Source organism: Salmo salar, chromosome 28, assembly GCF_965601325.2.
Source record: "Salmo salar chromosome 28, fSalSal1, whole genome shotgun sequence".
Classification (NCBI taxonomy): Eukaryota; Metazoa; Chordata; class Actinopteri; order Salmoniformes; family Salmonidae; genus Salmo; species Salmo salar.
This window is the reverse complement of record NC_138318.1, coordinates 5,121,811-5,149,738: the sequence shown is the minus strand read 5'-3', so window position 1 is coordinate 5,149,738 and position 27,928 is coordinate 5,121,811. Positions and strand designations below refer to the sequence as shown.

The 27,928-nt window shown below is 43.7% G+C and overlaps 1 protein-coding gene across 6 annotated transcripts in view; it reads left to right on the top strand.

The window, feature by feature from the left end:
- The window catches only part of LOC106589319 (SRC kinase signaling inhibitor 1), a 57,298-nt gene that overhangs the window by 7,420 nt on the left and 21,950 nt on the right, over positions 1 to 27,928 (top strand). For 5 of the 6 annotated variants that reach the window (XM_082970399.1, XM_082970397.1, XM_082970398.1 and 2 more), the window contains exons 2-6: positions 4,966 to 5,279; positions 13,141 to 13,167; positions 22,336 to 22,537; positions 27,319 to 27,448; positions 27,691 to 27,862. In XM_082970399.1, the coding sequence (XP_082826525.1) occupies positions 5,193 to 5,279; positions 13,141 to 13,167; positions 22,336 to 22,537; positions 27,319 to 27,448; positions 27,691 to 27,862 (618 nt within the window). In that variant the 5' untranslated portion in view covers positions 4,966 to 5,192. Of the gene's footprint in view, positions 1 to 4,965; positions 5,280 to 5,998; positions 6,352 to 13,140; positions 13,168 to 22,335; positions 22,538 to 27,318; positions 27,449 to 27,690; positions 27,863 to 27,928 lie in introns of those variants that run through there. The other variant, XM_082970400.1, reaches the window with a different exon arrangement.

Sequence of the window (27,928 nt, the reverse complement as noted above, 5' to 3'; positions counted from 1 at the left end):
GTCATGCAGTGATCTTTACGGTACACGTGCTATCCATAGAAAATGTTTCCCTTGGTTGGCATAGTGTATAATACTGATGTAGTATGCTTGTGTTATGACTCCAAAACAGGGCTATTCGATTAGGGTCTCGCAGGACTGAAACACTCCTGGTCGCGATCCAATCAGAGACCATGACTGAACTTTGTAGCTAACGAATGACATCCATTTATCAATTAACTGGCAAGCAGAGAAGAAGCCAGCAATACTTCAACCCTGCAGGGCTGGTAATTAAATAGCCCATCTGCTCCATAATAATGCACTTTCCTCACTCCAAGGATGCAATATAGATACATTATGTTATTTGTGTACCATAAGGTATTGTATGCCTTAAGTAGGCCTCTCTCATCACGCCTACTCCTCGTATTTGTCTTATTGAACCTATAGTAAACCCTTATTCATGACATTGTGTACACGCTCCACCCTAATGCCGCTTGGTTGCCCCTCATTCACAGAGCTAACTGCCTGGCTGAATCCCAGTCTTAATTAGTCTGCGTTAATAGCTCACAGACTATGACTCATCCAGCCCTTCAGTCAATAACACACATCACTCAGCAAGAACCTGTGTCTGAACCCAAAGGGAGAGAAAGTCTCCTCACTTCCAAGCATAGATCCTGGCCGGGGACAATGTTCGCAATAGCAAATGACTGTGGCCATGGTTAACACAGTGTGCATTGTCAAAACTTAAAAATGACATGCACCAGCTGTCATAGTAGTTATGCACAGGTACTGTAGAAAACAAATTGCAAAACATACTCCAAGGTATAGTCATAAAGTGAATTGAGGTCCATACGATATCCAATGGAATATCGTCATCGTTATGTAATTACCATTTCAACATTTTTTTTAAAAACTGCAAAAAATCTGCCCAAACTGATTTTAATTAGGAAAAATGGTTCCCATGTATTCCTATGCATAATAAAGAGATCGTGTACAAATGTAAGCAAGGTTTGAAACAATTATGTTTTAGTCAAATATTATGAAACTGTTTGAATTGTGGTCCATTTGCAGTCTACAATTGATCTGGAATTATGTTCCGGCCCCCTCGACCATCCGCTCAAGAAAATATCAGCCAGCGGCTGAATCTAGTTGATGATCACTGATCTACAGTTTCCTCTGACAAACTGTCACAACTTTGTCTCAGGTCCTCCCAGTGACACTTCACTGAACAATCTGTTCTTGATTGTAATTCCAGGGTGTCATGTGCTTAGCTCTGTGACAGGCTGTCGGCTGATGGACCGCGGTAAACTGTGGTACTGTACTGTAAGATATGAGTGGGATCTTTAGTAAAGAATGCGGTATACACTATGAATGTACGGTTTGGGCCAGAGGCCATTGGAATAGAATGAGAGGAGGAGAGAGCACAATAATGACAATCTGCAGTGGTGTTTGTTTGTGTGTGTGTGTGTGTGTGTGTGTGTGTGTGTGTGTGTGTGTGTGTGTGTGTGTGTGTGTGTGTGTGTGTGTGTGTGTGTGTGTGTGTGTGTGTGTGTGTGTGTGTGTGTGTGCGTTCGACGTGCGCACTCATATATATGTGTGTGGAGGACATTGAGTTTTCATCGTGAGATGTTTATCTCTGGCAGAACCAATTCCCTCTGCTGGGAGCACAGGGACACACTCAAATAATATAATTTTCATAGAGCGCCAATATATTTCAATATTTTGTCCCTGAATGGATGCACACAATTTTCGTGCTCTTCATAATTCTGAATAATACATGCAGACAAACACGACTGTCTGTACTTGATGACAGATTTGTTTCAATATCCTGTGCTCAGGACCCAGCACCCAAAACATTGATAATCTATTATTTTCCTATTTGCATTACCAATGGTTAACATGTCAAACCCTCCATTCACATTGACTAGAATTAAACAGTGGAGTCAGTAGGGTTCAATCCCCTATGTGTTCCAGTGTTATTCTGAGGGGTCAGTCATGCTCTTCCAGTAACCAAGCTCTTCAAAAAAAGGAAGAGCTAACTGAACTGTTTGCAGTACAGCTGTTGGGTGGAAGGAAGCAGTGTGTCGAAGCCTGGTCCCAGATCTGTTTGTGCTGCCTTGCAAAGTTTGACAAGACAGCACAGACAGATCTGGGACCAGGCTAGTGCGTCCATGGTTCAGTAAGAAAACGTTTGAGCCGGAGTCTGTCAGAAAGCAGAGATAGCTGTGTGATATCAAGTTGTGAAAGTAATATGGCTGACATCAGTGACCATCGACCAACTTAGGGAGGGAGTAAATGAAGGAAGGAAGGTTGGAGGGCTAGGGAGGAAGGTGGAAAGGAGGCAAGGAAGGAAAGAAGTGATTACTTTAAGGAGGGAAGGAGCTATGAAATCATTTTGATAGAACTTGGCCAGAACACAAACTTGCCACTCCCAGAGCTGAGCAGAAATAATCAGGAGTCAGTGTGATGAAATCATAAAAAATTAAAAAAATGGCCTCTGTCACACATTCCATGTCAGCAGCAACCAAGGTTGTTGTGTTTGCCCCATAATGAGAAATGTTTGGCCACAGCCTTGAGCCAAGCCATTTGGAATTTGTCCAAACTCCAGGTTGGCTGAAATACGACGGCGCCCGGGGCAATGACTATCACTCACCGCGTCTTAAGTTCCCGCTTTAACTCTAATGAACACTAGCTCCGATGATGAATCTCTGGCCGCCTCACAAACTGTGCTGGGATGATGACACTTTATGGACGAGGTAGGTAGAGGAGTGAAGGAGAGTAGGAGGGGTGAAGGAGAGAGATGGCCTCCCCCTACAGTGAAAAGTTTTACATAAAAGATTCAGCAGTGTGAGTAGGAGAAATTAAAAGGATGTTCGTCACCAGTATTAATGGTGTAATTAACGTTCCCGTAACATTTCTAATAACAGGTGAGGATGGGACCTGTGTTGGAGGTGACGGGTCATTAAGAATCCCACTGCTGTGAGTTATACTGCCATGTCAGGGGGTGAAAAAGCACTGGGAGATACAGGGTTCCTTGTATATAGATGGATTGAACTGGTTTCATTGCAAATGTAATTTGTTATATTAATATAATTTGAATATCAAATGAAAGTGAATATGTCATCTATTAACATCACTTTAGAATACAATAGAACTGTAAATACTATTTTGTCCAATCGATGTGAAAATATGCCTTTGGCTTCACACATGTTCTATTAGAAACCTTCAGTCGCCGATAGATTTTCCCTGTCTCCTCTAACAGATCTTTTGCTGTCATGGCTGCATCATGGAATCCCTGGATCCCTGCCCTAATCCACCACATAAGCATCATCACAGTTATTGCTATGTACTTAACGTCTTCTACGTAAAAAGAAAATAGACTGCTGACATGCACGATTTTGGGGAATTGTGGACTAATGAATGAAATACTAAAGAGTGTTTTTGAGTGAACTATCCCTTTAAACTGGGTGCAGGGCACCAGCCCTTGACTGTATTACCTTGAGAACATGGGTGGCGTTCGGAGAACCTTAACATCTGTGTGGCTGTGGCTCTCTAACCTTGAGATAATCACACATAGAGCTGCCCCTCCACAGACTAAGTAATGGGGCTAAACTGCAGAAAATCAATATGGATCCCTCTATCAGCGTGGTCATAAGACATTTGATTTACTGTATGGATTCAGTACTGTCAGCTGTTTAGCTACTGTAGGCCGACGTGCCAAAACAGAGGGGAGTGCAACACTGAATGGTTAACGGCTCGTGTTGCATGAGGCATGGTGTAGGGACCTTGTGGAACATTTTGAAATAATGCATTGACGCATGCACTGCTATGGCTGATCATGTTATCTGACGCTGACCATTTTCTCCTTTATTTATGAGTTGATTGGTGGACTGTATTGCGTCCAATTCTGGATGCCCAGCTGCTTTTGCAGACGGAGAGTTTGTGCCGTAAGAGCCTGTGTGTGCATGTGTGTGTGGGACTTCACGTGCCTTCTCTCGTTCTCTCTCTCTCTCTCTCTCTCTCTCTCTCTCTCTCTCTCTCTCTCTCTCTCTCTCTCTCTCTCATGATCTGCCCATTCAATTCACGGGAGACAGTGGAAAAGCTGTTTTCTATGGTCTGGTACCGCCTAGCCAGCAGATCTAGTTACTATGGATGTTCTGAAAAGGGGCATTGACTGGGTTTCCCTAGGCAGCTCATTTAGCTCCTGACCGTCCTCGCTCAATTTATTCAAGCTATATATCTCCATGGCCACATGGTGGCGCTCTGAAGGAACAGCTCACAACCAATCACGGCTTCTAACACAGAATGGTCCTGACACGCATGGGTGACAAACTTGCTGTCATCGCCAAGATTTGTGACCTCACCCTGTGACAGTCGTGTCCCCTTGAGGCCCCAACAAGATAGGCTTGACTGTTGTGGGCTTTGGCAGATGCTTCCGCTGTTGGGGCTATAGATATACATTGTTTGTGTGTGTATGTATATGTGTGTGTGTGTGTGTTGTGTTTGCGTGTACCGGTATGTGTGTAGCTGAATGAGATTTCCTTTGGCTTGGGGATTATCGGTAGCCAATGACTGGATCATACGTACATGTCAGATGGCTCAGAGACTCCTATCTCTCCATACAGCTCCTCCACAGGAGGTTGGTGGCACCTTAATTGGGGAGGACGCGCTCATGGTAATGACCGGAGCGGAATCAGTGGAATGGTATCAAATACATTAAACACAGTTTCCAGGTGTTCGATGCCATTCCATTTGCTTCGTTCCAGCCATTGTAATGAGCCATTCTCCCCTCAGCAGCTTACACTGATCTCCTCCTATAACACCCAACATACGCCAGCATTATCTATCCTGTATTTAACTTTATGGAAAACGAATGACGATATCAAATATTTTGCATTTGTTATTAAATCTATGTATAACCACAGCACATTTTGTCACCTTTCACTTCCTCTCTCTAATCCCATGTTTCCTCACTTTTGACCCCTTCAGGTCGGGAGAGAAGAAAGGGTCACAAGACCTCCGCTGGGGATGCCGAGTTCCCACGGGAGTACCACACCCTGGGCCACGGTGGCACGCGTCGTTTCCCTGACAACAACAACGGGGGGCAGGCGCCCACCTCGGGGGACCGCCAACGCCACAACGACGTCGCTGCCAAGAGCCTGGAGGCCCTTACGAACCTTCACAAGGCTGACATAGAGCGCCAGCGCGAAGCCTTCATGGACCTCCAAAAGAAGCAGAAGTACCCGGCCAGCCCCTGTATGTCTCAGGGCCAGGGCTCACCTAACTGTGGCCGCCAACAGCAGGTAACATCTCGATACTCTCAACACCATGGCCCTGAGACATACAGCATCTACCCTGATCTCTTTTCACTTGGTATAGATCTGAAATAATTGGTGTAAAGGATATGGTGACAAACTATGTTGCTTATCAAATTCTTTAAGATCTACCTTGGCCGTAGCCGTTGCCCATCTCAGGTACAAAAACAGTTGAGAACCACAGGAGTATCCAGGTTACATGTCAATTCATCAGTTCATCATGACATCGTTGGCTAGTAGAGTTATCAGAAGGTGTCAGAGGGAGAGGAAGATGGAAACAGAGATTTGAGATAGGAAGGACAAATAGAGATACTGTATATACCCTTATCCTTCGCCATCCCTCTATCCTGATCCCTCCATCCCTCTACCTCAATCACCTCCCTGAGAATTCTGCCGTCTCTCCACACTCTCTCCTCCATCGGCCAAGTATCCCTCCATCCACTTCTCTCTTTCCTCCCCTGCTTTTCATTTGCTCTGTGTATTTACCCTGGCGCAGCCATTTATCTCTGCATACAAGCAAGCGAGAGAGAGAGAAAAAGAGGCAGAAAAAGAGGGAGAGATGGAAGGACAAATAACGAGAGAAACAGGTGGAGTCCGTGGTTTCCATGGCAACCCCCCCCCCCCCCCCCCCCTCCCCCCCCCCCCCTCCCCCCAATTCCCATATAAGGAAGTCAATGATATCATATGGCTGGCAATGCCTAGGCATGAAGAGAGTGGAAGAGAGTACGGATGGCAGCAGCAGAGAGAGAGAGAGAGAGAGAGAGAGAGAGAAACAGAGGGATGAGTTGTGAGAGAAAGACTGAAACTGGTATTGGGATGTAGTGGTATAGAGACAGAGAGAGAGGACACTCTACTCTGCTTGGCTCTACTTTGTATATAACCAGACCAACACTGCCTGGGATTTACTGATTCCTCGGGGGCTCGTGGGAGAACAGAGCGAATGCCGTCAGAAAATGGAGAGGGGGGAGGGGGAAGGAGAGGGAGGCATGTGGAGCAGCATGCGAACCGACGAACCACCACCAGTCGCCAGCAGCAGCAGGCTCGATAAGTAGCGACAACGGTACCAGTTCTCCCTTTCATTATTTAATGGAGACGTGCAGAATCCTGTGTGTTCTGGTGTTACTGTGGGATAGATGACTTTCTGCTGCCTCATGTGATGCAGAGAGAGGGAGAAAAGGATAGACAGAAAGGGGTGAGGGAGAAAGAGAGCGCGTGCAAGAGAGCTGAATCTGTACCTGACTGCGTGTGTGTGTGCATGTGACCATGATCAGCAAGTGTCTGTGTGAGTCTGTGAGTGTGTAGGGGAGACCAGTGCAGGTAAGACATGATGTAATGGGTATGCCTCTCCTCTACTCCCTGCTTTCTGCAGGGATCAGAGGACGGGTGTGTGAGTGTGTGTATGATATGTGTGTGGTGTGTTTGGGCTGGCTCATGTCGGGGTGGTACTGGCGTGCAGGTGTTGGTCAGGTGTGGATGTGGTGCCGCAGTGTCTGAAAGACTAGGAGGGGGCTTGCTTTGTGTGTGTGTGTGTGTGTGTGTGTGTGTGTGTGTGTGTGTGTGTGTGTGTGTGTGTGTGTGTGTGTGTGTGGAGAGAGAGAGAGAGAGAGAGAGAGAGAGAGAAATTAGCTACTTGGCATGCAGGTCAGGCATGTGTCTCTCTCTCTCTCTCTCAGTACATGTCCATCGTGGGATTCAGCTTGTGTGATTGAGAAATATGGCAGCTCATATGGGCATTGTGTCACGGTGCATAGGGGCTCGGGTTTATTGTGTGTGGGGCAGATTTAATTTTCTGAAACGCCCTCTTGTTAGTGCATATTGGAGGAGAGGTAGGCAGGGGGAGGCTGAGGTAAGAGGAGTGAAGACAGAAAGGTGGATGAAGACATGAATATAAAAAGAGTGAGATGTGGGAAAATGTTTTCAAGAGGATGCATATGCATAAGTCTACTGGTCTGTTAGCAGGTGGAGTTGAGTACAGTATGGACGTCTAGCGGTAGCTGGTAGTGAGTACGTGTTGAGTTCAGGTAGACGTGTATGCTGAGTTCCACATCTGACCGTAGCACCTACTCCCTAGACGGTAGGGATTGATTTGGAATTCAGCATATGGTTAGGGGTAGAGTGTTCAAGAGAGATCTGCTTCAAGATGCTAGCAGGGTCCCAGTCTTCCAAGTAGATATACACAGTCGGACACATACATGATATCCAAAACAAACAATGTGAGCAACTATTCTCAACATCATACTTCAAGTTCAGGTAAAATATGTAAAAAGTAGACACTGATATACAGTATGGGTATAGGGTAATACAAATCAATAAAACACAATTTAAACAGAAAAACACAAGAACGATGAGGACATAGAATCCTAAAATAGGGGTCCTAGTGACATTTATCAATAAGAGCCTTGTGACTGTGTGTCGAGGCATGGCCTGTAGAATGGGGTCTGATTGGTGGTAGTATGGCCGTACAGGCTGACAAATGTTCAGGTAGACACATGATTGCTAGCTCCGACTCGGACAGAAGCCTGCAGGACACACAATGCTCTATGTATCTGGGTCACAGGAGCCCGCAGGCCTCTGTTCTGTTGGTTTTTTATCCCCAATTCATATCTTCCTCCCCTCCTGCCTATGCTCTGCTCTGTCTATCCTCATCCAGCTTTTCTCCTCCACATCCTCTCTCAACAGAGGGTAGGAACTCATTGAATATTTCCTCTCAAACCAGTGTAGGACAATTTTGACTTTGCAGCTTGCCCATCTAGCCAGAGTCAGTTCTGCCTCAAGGACATGACTCATCCCAATAAACGTCAACCTGCTCAAGAGCTATCTATTGCAGGATAAATCATGTTAGATTAAACATAGCTGGCCATAAATGGATGATACAATTCACTTTATGGGTTGGTTACGTAGGCTTCTACTACAGATAATAATATGATCAGACTATATCTTTGTATTAAACAAAAAAACTGAGTTTGTCAGATTTCCAGTCATTCCAATTAATTTTATACCCCTTGATCTTCAAGAATAGGACTTGGAAATATGGAAACATAGATTAGCCAAACTGTTTACCTGAGCGTAAGCCAAAAACAAAGGACTTATTAGCCTACTCTGTTGTTTATGATTGTGTTGTCATGGAGGACTGATTGGGCTCATTGCTTCGAGTTGAGAAAGAAATGCTGATTTTGGGAAAAGTGCTATTTGCGTGTGAAAAATGAGCGCCGTATGCTGCATTTGCTATACTGTAGGCCTATTGTTTACGTTTTTATTGGTGACACGTTGATATCGTGATCATTTGCAGCTGTTTGTGTCCATTCAGCATAAGGGCATTTTTGGAGGGAATCAGCACAAATAAGATTGAGAAATAAAAGCTCTACTTGTGGTCATCTTAAAATAAACAACTTTTGACAGTATGGAGCACAACACCATGTGGGGTTTACACAGGAGGAACTCCCTTAAACATTTTATTCCATAGGCTGGGATCTGCACTGCAGCTGTTGCAAGAGCACATTTCTCACTAGCTAGGTGTCCTCTAGTCGCAAATATAATGATTGATAGGCAGCTTAAACGTCTTCAATTCAACCATTATTGGGTTGAAATATGCATGGACATTTGGGAACAGCCATCCACAATCTGAAAGGTGCAGATTGTAACAGGGGTCGTGGAATGGAGACCAAGACGCAGCGTGGATAGTGATCATTCTTAATCTTTAATGAAGACACCTCAAAAAAAAAAAAAAAAATGACCGATAACAGTCCCGTCAGGTACTGAGACTAAAACGGAAAACAACTACCCACAAACCCCAAAGGAAAACAGGCTGCCTAAGTATGGCTTCCAATCAGAGACAACGAAAGACACCTGCCTCTGATTGGAAACCATACCCGGCCAAACATGGAAAACAACACATAGAAATAGAAAACTAGAACACTCCCACATAGAAACAAAAAACCCCAAAACCTACACAAAACAATCCCCTGCCATGCCCCGGCCATATTACTATGGCAAATGACCTCTTTACCTGGTCAGGACGTGACACAGATAGCTAAATGACAGAGCAGCAGTGTGATTCAAATCAATTCGCTATGTATATCCAACCCAGTATCACAGATTATTGTGAAATAGACACAAATTGCTTATTGGAAATTTGTGACAGGCACATGAAAAAAATATTTTTTTTTTTGTGTGCTGTACATGATTTTGTATACAGTGTATTTTAATCCCAGATAAAGACAGTAGGTTACTTAAATTGAATTGAAGACGTTTAAGCTGCCTATCAATCATTGTTTTTGCGACTAGAGGACAGCTAGCTAGCGAAAAATGTGCTCTTGCAACAAGCTGCAGTGAGGATCCCCGGCTTTGGAATAAATGTTTAAGGGAGTACCTCCTTTCTAAACTCCCCTGTGGTGTTGTGGTCCATAATGTCAAAAATAGTTTAGAAGGGAGGTTGGTCGGGGAGGTTGAGTAGCCGTATAACGGGAACGTCTATCAACCCAAAAGTTGTGTGTTGGAATCTCATCATGGATAATTTTAGCATTTTCGCTGATTAGTTACTTTGCAACTACTTAGCATGTTAGCTAACCCTGACCTTAACCCTTTAACCTAACTCCTAAACCTAACCTTTTAAGTACAGCTAGCATGTAAACTAGCCCTAACCTTAACCCCTAAACCATACCCTAACCTTAACCCCTAACCCTAATGTTAACCCCTAGCTTAGCTAACGTTAGACACCTAACTAGCCTAGCTAACATTAGCCCCAACAAATTGTAGTTTGTGTAATGTACACAAATGTATTATGAAGAAAGACACAAACCGGTGTGCGTGGCACCTACTACCATATCCCGTTCAAAGGCACTTAAATATTTTGCCTGGCCCACTCACACTCTGAACGGCACACATATATAATCCATGTCTCAATTGTCTTAAGGCTTTAAAATCCTTCTTTAACCTGTTTCCTCCTAAATCTACAGTGATTGAAGTGGATTTAACAAGTAAAATCAATAAGGGACCATAGCTTTCACATGGATTCACCTGGTCAGTCTATGTCATGGAAACATGTTTTGTACATTCAGTGTAGCTTGGAATGTAGCGTACAAAAGCCTATTCCTGCCCTTTTCCCGCGATCCATCAAACACATTTGGTGTCATAGTGGTCTCTGACTTGTGGTCAGACTCCCTTAGGCGGAGCAAACTTAAACTTGCAATGATGATTTCAATGTCGTTGAGAAAACAGAAATACGTTTTTTTGTTATCCATTACATGTAACAGTCTACATGTAATCCGTTACTCCCCAACCCTGAGTATGATATATGTGAATGTAGCAGGGTCATTCTTGAATTGCGGTGGTGTTTGCGTCCCTCGCCATGAAAAACACTTGACAAATAGTTTCATATATATGGCAGTGTTGAGTACTCGTTTCTGATTGGGTGAACAGCATTCTAGATCATGCATTATTTCCCTTTATAAATTGGGTGGTTCGAGCCCTCAATGCTGATTGGCTGAAAGCCGTGGTATATTTAAGCAATATGGCACGGGGGGGGGGGGGGGGGGTATATGGCCAATATACTATGGCTAAGGGCTCTTCTTAGGCACAAAGCATCGAGGTGCTTTATTGCTATTATAAACTGGTTACCAACGTAATTAGAGCAGTAAAAATAATATACCACGGCTGTCAGCTAACCAGCAATCAGGGCTCGAACCAGTTTATCCCTTTCATATTGAACTGTTTATTAATCACAAATCATAATGCAAGTCCTTTATACTGCAAAACTTTAAGTATATGCATTGTTTAGGGCAAGCATATTGGCTTAACCGAGTAGTGATGAGTACAGTTGTAGTGACATGTTTTTGGCATTTTGGGATATTTATATATTATTTTGAAAGCTAGAAAGAAAACATAGTATTTCGTACTGTATATTGTATAGATCAATGAAAACAAAAAAGGCTATTAAAATACATTTCTATTTGAAAAAATGTAATATTTGTCCCTATGTTTTATTTAATTTGTGCTATTACCTTGAAAATCACTTATTACAAAGATATGGAAGGACTTCGACCATTCCTTCCAGTGGCAAACTGTTATCGGGGGAGGGGTCTTAAGATGCTATTTTCGAAACTTGGTTTTACATCAGCAATTTTCCTCTTATTATACTGTATGTCACTTGGTAAATTAGTGTAGTTAGTTAGTCTAGCCAGCTACAGTATCTAAACGTAGTAACCATGTTTGAATTACACCCGGGCACGCAGGGAACGTGCCCAGGGGCCCTGACTTCTAGGGGGCCCCATTTGATTTTGTTAGTCACTCTCACTCAGATATCATATTAACATGGCATAAGTCATGTGTAGAATTGCAGGAAATTAGCTTTTAAAACTGCAAAAAATGTATCACCACCCCCATGGCAAAATGTGTAGAATTGCAGGAAATTTGCTGTAAAACTGCACAAAAATATGTTTAATGTAACGCAAACGTATTTGTTAATTTTTTGTTAATAAAATACTTTTTAATCCCACCGTTGCGTTAATGTGAGTTAATGTGTAGTGGCTAATTGTATAGCTAATAGGCTATGTGTTTGTAGATCGACTGAGGTAAATGAAGCTACAGCAACCAATGTGATAATGGCTGGGATAATTTTTGCTAGTTTTTGCTGTTCTCCAAATTGCATTCTAGTGTTTTAACATTGTATAGAAATGCAGTAAATGAGCTTCAACTTTCTTAAGACTTCCCTTCGGACCTCACTTAAACTCAGACCCTGACTAAGAAAAGTATTAGCAAATTCAGGGCCGGCTCTAGCCTTTTGGGGGCCCTAAGCGAGATTTGGTATTTGGCCATGATTGCCACTTTAGAAAATCCTAAATTACCTAAAATTTGTCATTGGTGTTAGTGTAATCAGTGTTACTAATCCTACTGGTGGCACAGTGTTATCATAATGGTAAAAATGATTTAAAGTCATTAAGCTGCCATATTAGTTGATGAAAATACACCCCCCCCCCCCAAAAAAAGTTAACTTTTTCCTAAAATGCCATGCCCAAATGCCACTGCAATTCAAGAACGACCCAGTTGTTTAGATTAGTGATAAACTAGTCAGCTATCATCCCCAATTTAGACGAACCAAAAAAGTATAGTGTACTTGACAGGCCTACATAATGTTGTGACAGTGTCATGGTTATAGCCTACCACTGACACTGTGACTCAAGGACTCAACACACAGTTACAATAGCCAAATACATCCTAATAGATTCAATGAACTTTGCCCTCTGTGTTGGAGGCTGCCCAAATTCCCTTAAAAAGCCAAGCTTCTTAAATCCAGTGTCTGTGTATTACTTTAATCCGCTCCTGAATTTGAGCCAGCTAATTGTGTGAATGGTAGGCATTCAGTTGAATTGCTAGCCAGCCGGTGTGGGTGTATTATTGGTATGGGTGTAGTGTCTGGTAAACATTTGATTAATTGTTCGGAAGCAGTTACAAGCAATTAAAAGGCTATTATGATGGCACTGAAGGACATTGGAAATTAATCTGAGCTATCATCACAATAATTAGCCCCTCACTTTCGGACTGGATCTGATGGAGAGAGAAATATGATGATATTTTATATCTCTCCTTTTTTAGTCTTCAGAAAGACTTAAACTTCTTCCTCTCTCTACACCGATAAAGTATACTTTCAAACCTTCCCAACTTTATTTGTCACAGCTGCGTTATCTCTGAAACGTCTGACTGGCAGCGGATAGACGGGTCTTTCTCACTCGCTCCCCCCTTTTCTCCCTCTCACACATTTCTCCCCATCCTTCTCTCTCTCTCTGACAAACTGTTGTCTGGCTTAATGGATGGAAACATATCTAACTCTCTCTCTCTCTCTCTCTCCCCCTAGCAACAGCCAAACTACTGGAGCTTCAAGGTCAGTTTGTGTTTTAGTGTGAATATATGTCTCTGTCTCTGTGGATTGGTCTAGAATGAGACAATCTGTGTGTGCATTCTTTGTGCTTCTCTTACCTCAATGTGAGTGTTGTAGTGTTGGAACACACTACTGAGACATATCACTGGTGTTGGAGTACATCTGCTGCTATGTTTTGAGTCCCTCATAAAGGGCCAAATCCTAACTTGATATTCATGTGCTGAAATTGCTCATCACGTAAAATCATGCATTGATGTCAATGGGAGATTTGTGCGAAAAGTAAGTTAGGATTCGGGCCAAAGAGAATTACAAAAGCAGGCATCCTTGAATAACCCTAATGAATATGTAATATTTTATATAAAAATATATGCAATATGTAAATAATTTGCCTGATTTGCAAAAGTTTGGGGTTACATTCCATTGCTTATAAATCACCATGGCTGTAGAACAGTACTGTCTACAAGGTTGAGGTACTCTTAGTGGACACAAATCGCATTCTGGCCCAATATGGCTGCCGTGCATCACCCAGGTGGGCACTTTATATTGCTTCCCCCATATTCTGGAATGTCACTATGTAAAGCTGATACAGATCATGTGGAATGGAAGGGCTACTGATTCTGTTGCCTCATCAGATAAGTCCCTATCATATGGAGGGGGCAAGTGATGCTACAGTACATATGTGACCAACCGCCTCAATTCGGTCTTATGTAGCAAAATTTGAAATTGTGTTTTTTACATTGGATAAAAGTATAGACTAAGAGCTACAAAATGGTATATCATACACTGCAGTTGATGAACAATGGGAAAGTAATTCTGCTTTGAAAGTTGATAAATTTGCAGCCCCACTTTTGAGAAAATGGCCCTTGAACGTTTTGGTACACCTACTGGATAACTATTCTTTGTCTACACCCATTCAGCATTGTTCACACCCTCTTAAGCTTTAGCCGCACCCATCTCTTTAAGGATTCACATGTGAGGCCTTGTGCTAAACAGAGTGAGTAAAATAGTGTAGTAAACAACCAAAAATGTCAAGACTAAAAGTGGTGGAAGTAGTAGCCTACAATAAGGAAAACATCCAGGTAAAAATACACTTTATCTAGTTCATGGCCTATATCCTAATCAAACTTTGGTGCAGGTCATGTTGTTCTTCAGTTTACCATCTCTGGTAAACACACACTATTTTAAAGGAAATCTAAGTGGCACAAGATACAGAAGGTGTAAACTGTACAGTGAAATAGTTACTTGCAAAGTTGCATAGTAGCAATATCAAAAATAGAAAGTGTTCAGATAAAATATTGTATAATTATTAGATGCTTACCCAGACACACTTGTCTAAATTGATGGGTCATGTGAAGGAAATGCTATAGATGGGTCGCTATTGAAATACAACAGATGGCCGTAATCACCCCCAGACACACCTGGCTAACTTGATGGGTCATGTGATCATCTGGAGTCTTTTGTTTAGAAATGCAACTAGCTAGCTAGCTAAACAATGAACTATAATTCCAACCCATAGCTACAGTACAAACAGATTGTCATAGATAGCCACCATGCATGAAATGCTGTAGTATGAATCTGCATGTCGCTAAAGTTAGCCAACTAGGTTCAATGTTAGCTATCTAGCTACTAATAATCTAGATACTAATAATATTACTACACAGATCATACATGTAACATTAGCTAGCGAGCCAGCAAGCTAACATTTGCTAGCTAGCTAACAGTACGCTTTAACTTGCAATGAAAACAACTTTCTGACAAAATTAGAAATGTATAATATCTGAAAATATAGCTAGACTCTTAAGGCGTCAGCATGCTTCAGTTTGGCTGGCACCTAGCCGAACTCGGCTAGCCGAACCGAACCGAAGAGTGCTAACGGTGGGAAGGATTATCTACACATACTGAGCAGCTCATGTTATAGACAGAAGCACGCTACATGGCAGACCAATCCGAAATCGGCATGTACAGCCCACCCATTATCTCAGCCAATCATGGCTAGCGGGAAGGTTCCTGCCTTTTTCTGTGGCTAAACCAACTAGGCTTGGAATTGAACTATTTTATTAGTATTTACAGATGCCATACAAATGTGTTATTAAGGCACATGAAAGTTCACATGTTCCAGAAGGCATTTCTGCCCATTTTGATAAAAAAAAATATAAAAACACATTACGTTCAAATGCCTATCCTGTGAAGTAGTGACGTGTGGAATAATTCCCTATGACAGAGATTTGACTGCTGTGTGTTGCTGACAAAAGAACAAAGTAGGAGAGGAGAAGAGAGGAAAGAACAAGGGATGGCAGGATGTTTAAAGCCCATGTTTTTCCTACTACAAGTTTCTACATTTGCATGAAGGGCAGAGTTGATGCTATCAGAATGAATGGATGACCAACAAAAGTTTACAGTGTAGGATGGTACTGTCAAGTATCTGTGTAGCATCTACACAGAAGCCTTGTACACACAGAGGCATTCCCTTAGTGTAACAGTCGCTCCACTGCATTTCCATTGTAAATGTACAGAATATTTCATAGTTTAGTCACAAATGCGCATTTGCTATTTGGATTTACAATCCCTGTTTTATCAACTTGCATGTCATACAGTACATCCCTCACAATTACACAACTGGTGGTTTCCTCATATGCCAGAAGTCCATTTCCCTCTTATCTCGTTCAATGTCACACACACTAGCTTTATTGAATCCCATGTTTGCTGTTGGCTCCCAGCTCTAACGGGATTGGTTATCACCCGTCTTCCCTTCCTCTCAGGGAGTCGGGTAGTCTGCTGCTCTGCTCTCACTATTCTGCAGCGGTGCTCCTCGCTCGCTGTGTGTTTCTGTGTGTGTGCGTGTGTTTGTGTCTCAATGTGTGTTGATGTGTGTGTTTGTAACATTCCCATGCTGGTCTCTTTTGATGTTTCATTGGCTTGCTTACACTTCACATGAGCATGTACACACGCAAACACACACACACACCCTGTAGATTATCATACAAACATGCCTACATTCACATGGACGGGCGTGGATGGACCCATACTGTAAATACACACACGCACACATCAACACCTGGAAAGAAATGTGGATAATAATGTTCCAAGACTCCCCTCCTCAAATTCTCTCACATGCTCCAACAAGACGGTGGGATTGTCTGTCCGTCTGTTTAAACTACTCTCCATAGGGAAGACCCTGCCGCGCATTCCTATGCTTGCAGTGCCCTCTCTCCACCTCTTGACTGCGAAGACTGCTTGGCAGCAACAGAGGAACGGAGGACTGTCTAATTCCCTCCCTCTTTGCAAATCTAAGCCCCACTAATAGAAACGTTAGTACCGTCGTCTGCACCTCATAGGCCTCTGTCTGTCTCGAGCGGGGAAATAATCCAAGTCCATTGTCTCCTCTCTCCACCCTTACTGCTGAATCAGGCTCGGAAGTCTATATACTATAGTTAAGGTGCATTCCAAATGGTACCCTATTCCTGACGTAGTGCATTCCTTTTTGACCGGAGTCCTATGGGCCCTGTTCAAAAGTAGTGTACTACAAAGGGAATAACACAAGCTTAGAACCACGTAAAGGCTCCTTATTCAGTGACACTATCTGTATTCACATGTACAATGAGTCATTCATCAGATTCAGGGAAAGTAATCATGTGTCCTAAAGTACATGGATTCCTTGAGCTCGACTCCTTTCATCCAGAGCTGTTCACCAAAGAAAATGGATTCAATGCAGGAGCTATTGTTAGGTATTCTGTAAGTGGCTTCCAAGCTAGCACATTTGGTTCCTTGGAAGTTGTGGGAACATGTGTTTTTGGTTTCACATTGGTTGTGGGAACAAAGTTATACATTCCCTGACCGGTAAAACGGAACATTTTTAAATGTTCTGAGAACACATGAAAGTGTTGCCTGTTCTGGGAAAGTGTATTTTTAGGTTGCGGGGAGGTTCTGAGAACGTTTTACTCTGGTCCTTTCTTGTGAGGTTTATATTGACGCTCTGAGAATGGAAATGATAGATTATTTGGAGGTTTTTTAATAACTTCCTTAAACTTTCACTCCACGTTTCGAAAAGACTGGACTGTTAATAACATTGCTAGCTTATTTTGGAGACAAATAGGACACATGAAAATGAATTTCCTTAGGCATTCATTTTTTATTGTGAAACGGCATCAGTGAGATTCAAACCTATAATCTTCTGTTCTCCATCCATGAAATTCGTCCACTGCGCCACCACGATGAAGCTAGCATGCCATGTTTTTTTTACGCATACAAAGCTGTTCAACAAGTACTCATTAAGATCATGTGTGTCCAATTAGTGGGCCAACACACCTGAACACACTTAACAAGATAGGATAGAGAGAGTTTTGAATTTATGTTTCTAAAGAACATTCTTATAACATTCTCTGAACATTACTAAAGTTTTCCTGGGGTTTTTATGGAACGTTTTTGTAACGTTTTCAGAACAATTTGAGAACATGACTTTTAATAGAACCATGAGGAAACCTATAGGTAACGTTTTGCTGAAGTACTGAAATTCCCACAGAAGAACATTATTTCCTAACGTTCTTGAACAATTTGAGAACATTCCAAATGTGAAATCAGTTGGAGAATGTTGCTAGAACATTGCCAACATTTAAATGAAATGTAACCATGTTTGAACATTTAGGAAATGTTCTGTTAAAGTAAAGACATACCAAAACATTTAAGATTTTTTGACAAGTTCTGTAAATGTGCTGAGAATGTTCCAATGCCAAGCAACTATCCTGCACTATTCACAGAAAGTTGTGAAAGGTGGTATGCAAAATAACCATAGGACAACCACACTCTCACCAAGCACTAAGAAACGTTATGTAATAGCTGGGTTAACAAAGAAGCAGAGTTGAACACACACACACACACACACACACACACACACACACACACACACACACACACACACACACACACACACACACACACACACACACACACACACACACACACACACACACACCACCACCAACAACAATAGCAACAACAAAAACGCTGTTTCACGTAGATGAAATCCCTGGACCATCCATGACACTCGGGGTCCTATGGCTAGCTCAGTAGCTAAACCATTTGGACAGCTGCTATTGTTGTCTTTGGCTGTTTGTGTGTTGATATGACATTGGGTGGAAAATTACTATTCCCTGATATCTCAGAGAACGGCCTGCTTGGTGTTTTTTACAGCCCTAAAAGGCGTAGGATGCCAGCGGCTGCCATGTTTCCCCTAGCGACTGCCTTATGCTGTGGCACGTGGTCAGAATCACTTATCAAGTGCTTGACTATGATTCGCCAAGACAAAGACAATGTTTGGTGCTTAAGTTAATAATTTAATGAGAACTTATTAAGGACTTCTTTTACACTGGAGATGCAAAATAAAAATCCTCAGAAAAGTAACTGCTTTGTTATGTAACTGTAATTAGATAAATGTTATATGAGGCGAGATCGGCTTTATGTATACCATGTTTGCACAAGGAGTTGTTGTAAAGGAAAATGTATGGAGTAAAAAGTACAATATTTTCTTTAAGAATGTAGTTAAGTAAAAGTAAAAGTTGTCAAAAATCTAAATAGTAAAATAATGAACGAAACAACATCAGTAGTATTTTAATGTATTTTTACTTAAGTACTTTACACCACTGCATTGTACATCATATGATTCGATTGTGCAGGTCAAACCTGTGCTCATACACATAGCCCAAAGACACTGAGGTCAAAGGCTAGCCTAACTCCAAAGCATACACTACTTTACTTTATTGTCCATTACAACACTATTACTATGGCTTATCAATGAACATCTTCTTCAAGGCTTTATATTCAGTTCAGTTAAGCAACTTAGGGGTGAATCCCCACGTCAGTCAAATTTTAAATTAGTCTCCCACTGACATCAATGCTAAGTGAAAATGTGACTTCGGTTGTGGTTAGGATTTGCCCCATCAGGATGTCCATGACTCCTTGGTATTCGTTTTTAGGGAGTTGTATAGATGGGACTCATCCCCCAATTACAGAGCTCACTGGAATGGTATGCCAGGACTGCATGGTGCTAATGGCCATCAAATAGGAGGGGGTTGCCCGAGTTCCACAGGGGGGAGGAGACAAGGGTGGGGAAGGGATTCAGGGGGCGTGGGTGGCACAGCTGTGCACAGCTGCCTTGTCAATCATCACATACATTGCTTATTGATCTGAGAAAATCCACGTTTGACAAAGCCAGCCAATCGGTGGTGAGAAATCTGTGATGAGGTATTGGCATTTGGACAGACAGGACTTAGGGGAAACAGTAATATAGTGAGTTTAAGGATGGTCAAACAGACCAAGGGCAATGTAACTATACAGCAGTACATGAAAGACTGGAGAGAGAGAGAGAGCGAGAGAGCGAGAGAGAGAGCGAGAGAGAGAGAGAGAGCGAGAGAGAGAGAGAGAGAGAGAGAGAGAGAGAGAGAGAGAGAGAGAGAGAGAGAGAGAGAGAGAGAGAGAGAGAGAGAGAGAGAGAGAGAGAGAGAGGAGGGTACAGAGATGACTAAGGCAGCATCTGCACAGATAATACCAACGTGATGACATTCTGGTAGAGATACAGTAAAGCGAATGATGGAGACTTAGGATTGTGAAGAAATTGTTTTAGACAGTTGATAGTTTTAGACAAACAGTATAGTCATACAGAGACCCACAATAAGGGACCAAGATGCTGAACATAGAGGTAAGAAATTATTGTGCAAATGAGTGACACTTTCTCGCTGCTACTAAACTTATCAGTAAACGTGTTGCCTGTTACTTGACAAATGATTGATTTGCAGTTATATTGCTTATACGGTTGTCCAGTGTCATAAATTGTATTGTTTTGGTATTTTCTCCTCATAATGGAAGAGTTAGCCATCTGCATAGTTCTTCTTATTGACACAGATAACACTGACCGCACCATGACTGATATTTGATGCAATATAGTCTTTGTATTTTCAGTAATAAAAGAAATGGCTTTATAAAAGCCCATGAGATCTCCAATAAAGATTACAGCGCCTTAGCAGGAGTCAGAAGAGAGAAGCACTGTTATAAACCAAGGGCAAATGCATTAGACAGAATGGCTTTATAAGACATAGATGAGGTCATGGGGTAACAGGACAAGCTAGTTCTTCTCCAGCAGTCATAATGGCTTCGTAAGGCTGTTGACATAATGACGTAACACTGTCACAACAGATCATAATAGTTTTCCGACAACCAAACTGACTTATAACGGTCGGACCGGCTCAGATGTTATTTATTCATTAGAAGAGACCTTTATTACAGTATCTATCAAAGTTTGATTGCATAGGTAGAAACTTGTTTATGATTGACGAGGGCAAGGGTGGAATTGGGAGAAAAAATCTCTTGAGGAATTCACTACTGTGAAATCTCCAGGCATCCCCTTCAAAACATTTTTTTGTATTTCCCCTGAGATTTTCAGTTTTGAAACCACATTCCCAGGTGCTCCTCCCCGATTCCTCCCCTGTCCTCCCTCGGAGTGTGTTGTGGAAGAGGATGGTTGTGTAGAGGTTTATTGGCCGTTATCCCAGTGAAAATAGCAGCTCTTAATGTAGACAGACGCAGCGGGAATAAAACGTGGGCATACAGAGTGCAGCCGAGCTTGTCCTCTGGTTCCCAGGAACACCTGGAGAGAAGGCCTGCCCTCTGAGCCTCTCCGCAGCTGCTGCTTTCACACTGAAATGAGAACTAATTAGGAGAAAGCGGAGCGGAAGTCAACCACCATATTGCACTTTACGCCTTTTCCTCTCATTTTTTGTTGGTCTCCCTCACTTGGGCTCAACATCAAGTGGCTATTGCGCTCTTACGGGCTTGCTCGCAAACACCTGCATAAACACTTGCACATGCTTATTTGCTACACCTTCCCTCCTCACACTTCTCCCTTGCTGTATGTTTCCAGTCTCAGGCTTCCTCCCTCTGCCCTTCTCTCTCTCTCTCTCTCTCTCTCTCTCTCTCTCTTTCTCTCGCTCTCCCTCTCCCTCCCCTGCTCCCCACTTCCTCTCTACAGCTGACTAACCACAAACTTTGTAATTCCCTCGTGCCACCAACTTCTTTGCTCAACAGCTTGACGCTTGTGGGATGTTAGGAGCAGAAGGTGTACCGCTTCTGGCTCACACACATGTCATACATCTCAACACAAATGAGGGGCACCACTTGCAACCTGTCATCCCACTCAATTCATGACAAACGTGTGTGCAAGCGTGCGTGTGTGTCCATCTTCACCTACTGTGTGTGTGTTTCTGTATGTGCATGTATTTGTGTGTGTGTGTGTGTGTGTGTGTGTGTGTGTTTGCATTAGCGTGTGTGTGTTTGTATGTATTTGCGTGTGTATGTGTGAGTATACCCCCATGTACAGCTTGGGTGTGCCTATTGCTGGCACAACAAATCAAAGCAGGCCCGACTGTGGTGGTTGGGAAGACAACAAATGCATAAGTGAATGTGAGCAGTGTTCACAGAGAACTGTCAGAGCTCATTAGTGTAGTCTTTGGGCTGGAAAATGTCTGTCCGTAGGGATTCATTATAAACAACCTGCTCTAGCGACTCCTGCAATGCGCTGCTGTAACGAGAGGTCCATTTCCTCATATTTCCTCACATATTCGTCTTCCCTCTGTGGTTCAAATTGGGCAGGTGAAGTCATTTTTTTTCTTCTTTTTTTTCAACTTTATTTAACCAGGTAAACTAGTTGAGAGCAAGTTCTGAAGTCAGTGTTCTTTTGGTTCCTCTAATTCTCTGTGGAGTTGATACTGGTGAATCTGGCATTAAACACTCAAGACCACATGATTTACATGGCGTTAATAATAGATATTTATATACACGTCAATAGATTTTCTGGGAGCTTTGTAAGATATGTTTATTGCAACCGTTTTGGTGGCTGCTGCGTCGTTGTGTTTTATGCAGTTGTCTCATCCTGAGGAAACTGCTATGCTGTTTTGCCTCTCTGTCTGGGATTGTTTTGTTGTGTCTGGTGGTTTTATCTCGTGCTATTGGTTGTCTTTCTTGCAGTGGTCGTGTTGTCTTGTCTGTGTTTTTGTGCTTGCCTTTTTGCAGTGGTTGTGTTGTTTTGTGTGTGGTGATTTGACAGCAGCTGTGTGGCTTTGCTGTTGTGTTTTTGTCGTTTTGCCGTTTTGATTGTATCAATCTGTCTCTCCCTCTATCCCATAGGCCCGTACCCCCCGTGTGATCCGGTCCAACCCCAACCAGCCGGCTCTAGCCGACCAGGCCAGCAGAGTATCCTTTGCCTCGGCTGAGAGTCTGGAAACCATGTCTGAGGCTGAAGTTCCCCTCGGGTTCAACCGCATGAACCGCCTCCGCCAGAGCCTGCCCCTGGCGCGCTCATCCAGCCAGGCCAAGCTCCGCGCGCCAGGTCAGAACAACCATGGTCACATCAGGGTCATATCAGGGTCATTTCACGGTCATATTAACCACAGTGGTAGCAGCCATCATCTGTGCCATCTTTGAGGTTGCAGATACGCTAGCTCTCAAGGTAGTTCTATTCGTATTCACGAGAGGTATTAGGATCACATTCTCAATATTTGGCTAATTACAGATCTAAGTGTGTACGTGATTCTATTTCGAATGAGTCACAAATTCATTTTGAAAAAGCCCCGGCATACAGGTGAGATTATTATCTCTGTCCTCTGTCCTGTGTGTAGAAGATCAGTGTGTGAGTGTTTGCGTGAACAATCAGGTCCCAAATTATTGACAAAGATGAGCAAAATATGCTGCATAAAATAAATTAGATTGTATATTTTGTATAAATATATTGTATGTATTGTATGCTCAGAAAAATTGGGAAATTATATTATGTGATACTAATAATAATTGCTCAGAGAAAGATATTATGTTGAACAAGTAATGTTGTTTTTTCTCTAAAAGATAAGGGTAAAAGTTATTGTCACCCCTCTTTTCACTACCTTTCAATACCTCACTTTGCGAGGATAATGGCACTGAGCCTTTAAAAAAAGTATGTCTTGATTGGAGAACACATTGGGAGGGATATTAGAACATTCATCCAAACTGTCACGCCCTGACCTTAGAGAGCCGTTTTATTTCTCTATTTGGTTAGGTCAGGGTGTGATGTGGGGTGGGCATTCTATGCTGTATATTTCATGGGAGGACATCCTGGACGGCAAAGGATCCTGGACGTGGGAGGAGATCCAGGCCGGAAGGGATCGCCTCCCATGGGAACAAGTGGAAGCAGCGAGGGAGGAACAGCGACGAGATCGGGAGTCACGGCAACGACGGAAGCCAGAGAGGCAGCTCCCCAAACCATTTTTTGGGGGGCACACGGGGAGATTGGCGGAGTCAGGGTTGAGACCTGAGCCAACTTCCCGTACTTACCGTGGGGAGCGTGTGACCAGTCAGGCACCGTGTTATGCGGTGATGCGCACCGTATCTCCGGTGCGCATTCACAGCCCGGTGCGCTCGTTGCCTGCGCCCCGCACTTGTCGGGCTAAAGTGAGCATTCAGCCAGGATGGGTTGTGCCGGCTCAGCGCTCCTGGTCTCCAGTACGCCTCCTCGGTCCAGGATATCCTGTGCCAGCTCTACGCACTGTGTCGCCAGTGCGCCTGCACAGCCCAGTTCGTCCTGTGCCAGCGCCCCGCACTTGTCGGGCTAAAGTGAGCATCCAGCCATGACGGGTTGTGCCAGCCCTATGCTCCAGACCTCCAGTGCGCCTCCACGGCCCAGTATATCCTGTGTCAGCCCCACGCACCCGGTCTCCAGTGCGTCTCCCCAGTCCAGTGAGACCTGTTCCGGCTCCACGTACGAAGCCTCCAGTGATGATCCATGGGCCGAAGCCTCCAGTGATGATCCATGGCACAAAGCCTCCAGTGATGATCCATGGCACAAAGCCTCCAGGGATAATCTATGGCCAGGAGCCTCCAGTGATAATCCATGGCCCGGAGCCTCCAGTGATAATCCATGGCACGAAGCCTCCAGTGATGATCCATGGCACGAAGCCTCCAGTGACGATCCATGGCGTGGAGCCGGTAGCAACGATCCATGGCGCGGAGCCTGCAGCGACGGTCCCCAGTCCGGAGCCTGCAGCGGCGGTCCGCAGTCCGGAGTCTCCAGCGGCGGTCCGCAGTCCGGAGTCTCCAGCGGCGGTCCGGAGTCTACAGCGGCGGTCCGCAGTCCGGAGTCTCCAGCGACGGTCCGCAGTCCGGAGTCTCCAGCGGCGGTCTGCAGTCCAGAACCTCCAGCGGGGGTTCCCAGTTCAGAGCCTCCGGCGATGATCCACAGTCCGGTTCCTCCGGTGACGGTCCACGGTCCGGTGACACAAAAGCGGAGGGATCAGCAGGCGGAGCGGGGGCTACGCCCCGAACCGGAGCCGCCACCAAGGGTAGATGCCCACCCGGACCCTCCCCTATAGGTTCAGGTTTGCGGCCGGGAGTCCGCACCTTTGGGGGGGGTACTGTCACGCCCTGACCTTAGAGAGCCGTTTTATTTCTCTATTTGGTTAGGTCAGGGTGTGATGTGGGGTCGGCATTCTATGCTGTATATTTCTTTGTTTTGGCCGAGTAGGGTTCCCAATCAGAGGCAGCTGTCTATCGTTGTTTCTGATTGGGAATCATACTTAGGCAGCCTTTTTCCACCTGTGTTTGTGGGTAGTTGTTTTGTATTCTGTACCTGACAGAACTGTGCACTTTTCGTTTTTGTTATTTTTGTTCGAGTGCTTCATTGTATAATAAAAATCATGAACATTTACCACGCTGCGCTTTGGTCGACTCCTTCAACTTCCGACGACAACCGTTACACATACAGAATCTTTCCAGATCCTTGATATCCTTCGCCTGCACTTATGGACTGCCCTCTTCAATTCAAACCACAGGTTTTCAATGTGATTCAATTCCGGAGACCGAGATGGCAAAATGTTGATTCTGCGGTCAATTAGCTATTTATTTATGGATTTTGTTGTGTGCTTGGGGTTATTGTCTTGCTGGAAGATCCACTTGCGGCAAAGTTTCAGCCTCCTGGCAGAGGCAACCAGGTTTTTGTCTAAAATGTCCTTGTACTGGGTACAGTTCTTGATGCCAATGACCTTAAGAAGGGCACCAGGACCAGTGAAAGCAAAATAGCCCCATAACATCAAAGAACCACCACAATGTTTTACAGTAAATGTAGGTACAGTGCATTCGAAAAGTATTAAGACCCCTTCACTTTTTCCACATTTTGTTACGTTAATGCCTTATTCTAAATAGATTAAATCAATCTACATCAATACCCAATAATAACAAAGCAAAAACTGTTTTTTAGAAATGTTTGCAGATTTATAAAAATGTATAAAAACAAATATCACATTTACATAAGTATTCAGACTCTTTACTCAGTACTTTGTTCGCGCACCTTTGACAGTGATTACAGCCTCAAGTCTTCTTGGGTATGACGCTATAACCTTGGCACACCTCTATTTGGGGAGTTTCTCCCATTATTCTCAAGAGATCCTTTCAAACTCTGTCAAGTTGGATGAGGAGTGTCGCTGCATAGCTATTTTCAGGTCTCTCCAGAGATGTTCGATCGGATTCACGTCCGGGCTCTGGCTGAGCCACTCAAGGACATTGAGATTTGTTCCCGAAGCCATTCCAGCTTTGTCTTGGCTGTGTGCTTAGGTTTGTTGTCTTGTTTGAAGGTGAACTTTTGCCCCAGGCTGAGGTACTGAGCGCTCTGGAGCAGGTTTTCATCAAGGATCTCTCTGTACTTTCCCTCGATCCTGACTAGTCTCCCAGTCCCTGCTGCTGAAAAACATTCCCACAGTATGATGCTGCAACCAACATGCTTCACCATAGGGATTGTATTGACCAGGTGATGAGCGGTGCCTGGTTTCCTCCAGACGTGATGCTTGGCATTCAGGCCAAAGAGTTCAATCTTGGTTATATCAGACCAGAGAATCTTTTTGGCAAACTCCAAGCGGGCTGTCATTTGCCTCTTTCTGATGACTGGCTTCTGTCTCCCACTCTACCATAAAGGCCTGATTGGTGGAGTGCTGCAGAGATGGATGTCCTTCTGGAAGGTTCTCCCATCTTCACAGAGGAACTGTGGACCTTTGTCAGAGTGACCATCGGGTTCTTGGTTAACTCCTTGACCAAAAGGCCCTCCTTCACTGATTGCTCAGTTTGGCCAGCTCTAGGAAGAGTCTTGGTGGTTCCAAACTTCTTCCATGTAAGAATGATGGAGGCCACTGTGCTCTTGGGGACCTTCAATGATGCAGACATTTTTCTGTGCCTTGACACAATTCTGTCTTGGTGCTCTACGGACAATTCCTTCGACCTCATGGCTTGGTTTTTGCTCTGAAATGCACTGTCAACTGTCGGACCTTATATGAACCGGTGTGTGCCTTTCCAACTCATGTCCAATCAATTGAATTTACCACAGGTGGACTCCAATCAAGTTGTAGAAACATCTCAAGGACGATCAATGGAAACAGGATGCACCTGAGCTCCATTTTTTGTCTCCATAGCAAGGGGTCTGAATACTTATGTAAATAGGTTATTTCTGTTCCTTGCTAACATTTCTAAAAACTTGTTTTTGCTTTGTCATTATGGAGTATTGTGTGTAGATCGATGACGAAAAATATTAATTTAATCAATTTTAGAATGAGCTGTAACGTAACAAAATGTGGAAAAAGTGAAGGTGTCTGAATACTTTCCCAATGCACTGTATTTGATTCTTTTCTGCATATGCATATTTTTTCTACAGATGTGCATGGCCAAAGAGTTCTATTTTCATGCCATCCAACAAATGTAAACGCCTGGAGTTTGGTAAATGGCATTGGCACTTGGTTTGAAAAAGGTGCTATGGTCAGATGACTGGAAAATATACAGTAGCTCTTTGGCCATGCACATACCATGGGTTTTGCTTCGAAAGAAAGATGCATATGCAGAAAAGAACCCCATACCAACTGTAACAAATTCCTACTGTAAAATATGGTGGTGGATCTTTGATGTTATGGGGTTATTTTGCTGCCACTGGTCCTAGGGCCCTTGTTACGGTCAACGGCATCATGAACTTTACCCAGTACAAGGACATTTTAGCCAGAAATGTTGGACCTGACTGTACAGCATGTGCATGTGTTGATTCATTACAGTCAAATGATACTTCTCTCCCCTCTCCTCTCCTCCTGCCTCCCTTCATCCCCCCCTTAGGCATTCTCTTCCTCCAGCTGGGGGAGGAGATGAGGAGGGTGCACCTGACCCATGAGCTGACCAGCCTGGAGACCCTGAGGGCCCTCATCGTCCACATGTTCCCCCAGAGGCTCACCATGGCAATGCTCAGGTGGATTTATCACACTCTACTAGAATGCTCTGTTATAAAGGCTACATAACACTGTCATAACAATTGACTTTACAAAAAAATAATACTCTCGCTAAGATAATATCAGATTCATTAGCTGATAAGATGCAGATGAACCATATGAATTGAAACAAAAACGTTTTTTAAATTTTTATTATGTAATTAAATTGTAAACGAAAGGTAATGTAGAGGTCAAATGCTCAGGTGTCAATGCCCATGTTCAGGTGCCCCAGCACGGCCCTGCTCATCAAGGATGAGGCCCGTAACGTCTTCTATGAGCTGGAGGACCCACGAGACGTCCAGGACCGCTGTGTCATCAAGATCTACTGCAAGGAGCCTGTCTACGGCACCTACTCCGGTCACCACAACCCACACCTGGCCAACGGAGACCTCCGGGTGAGAGTAGAAGGGGGGTATTTGTGTCTGTCTGTCAGTCAGTCTTTCTGTCTCTCTGTCTATCCA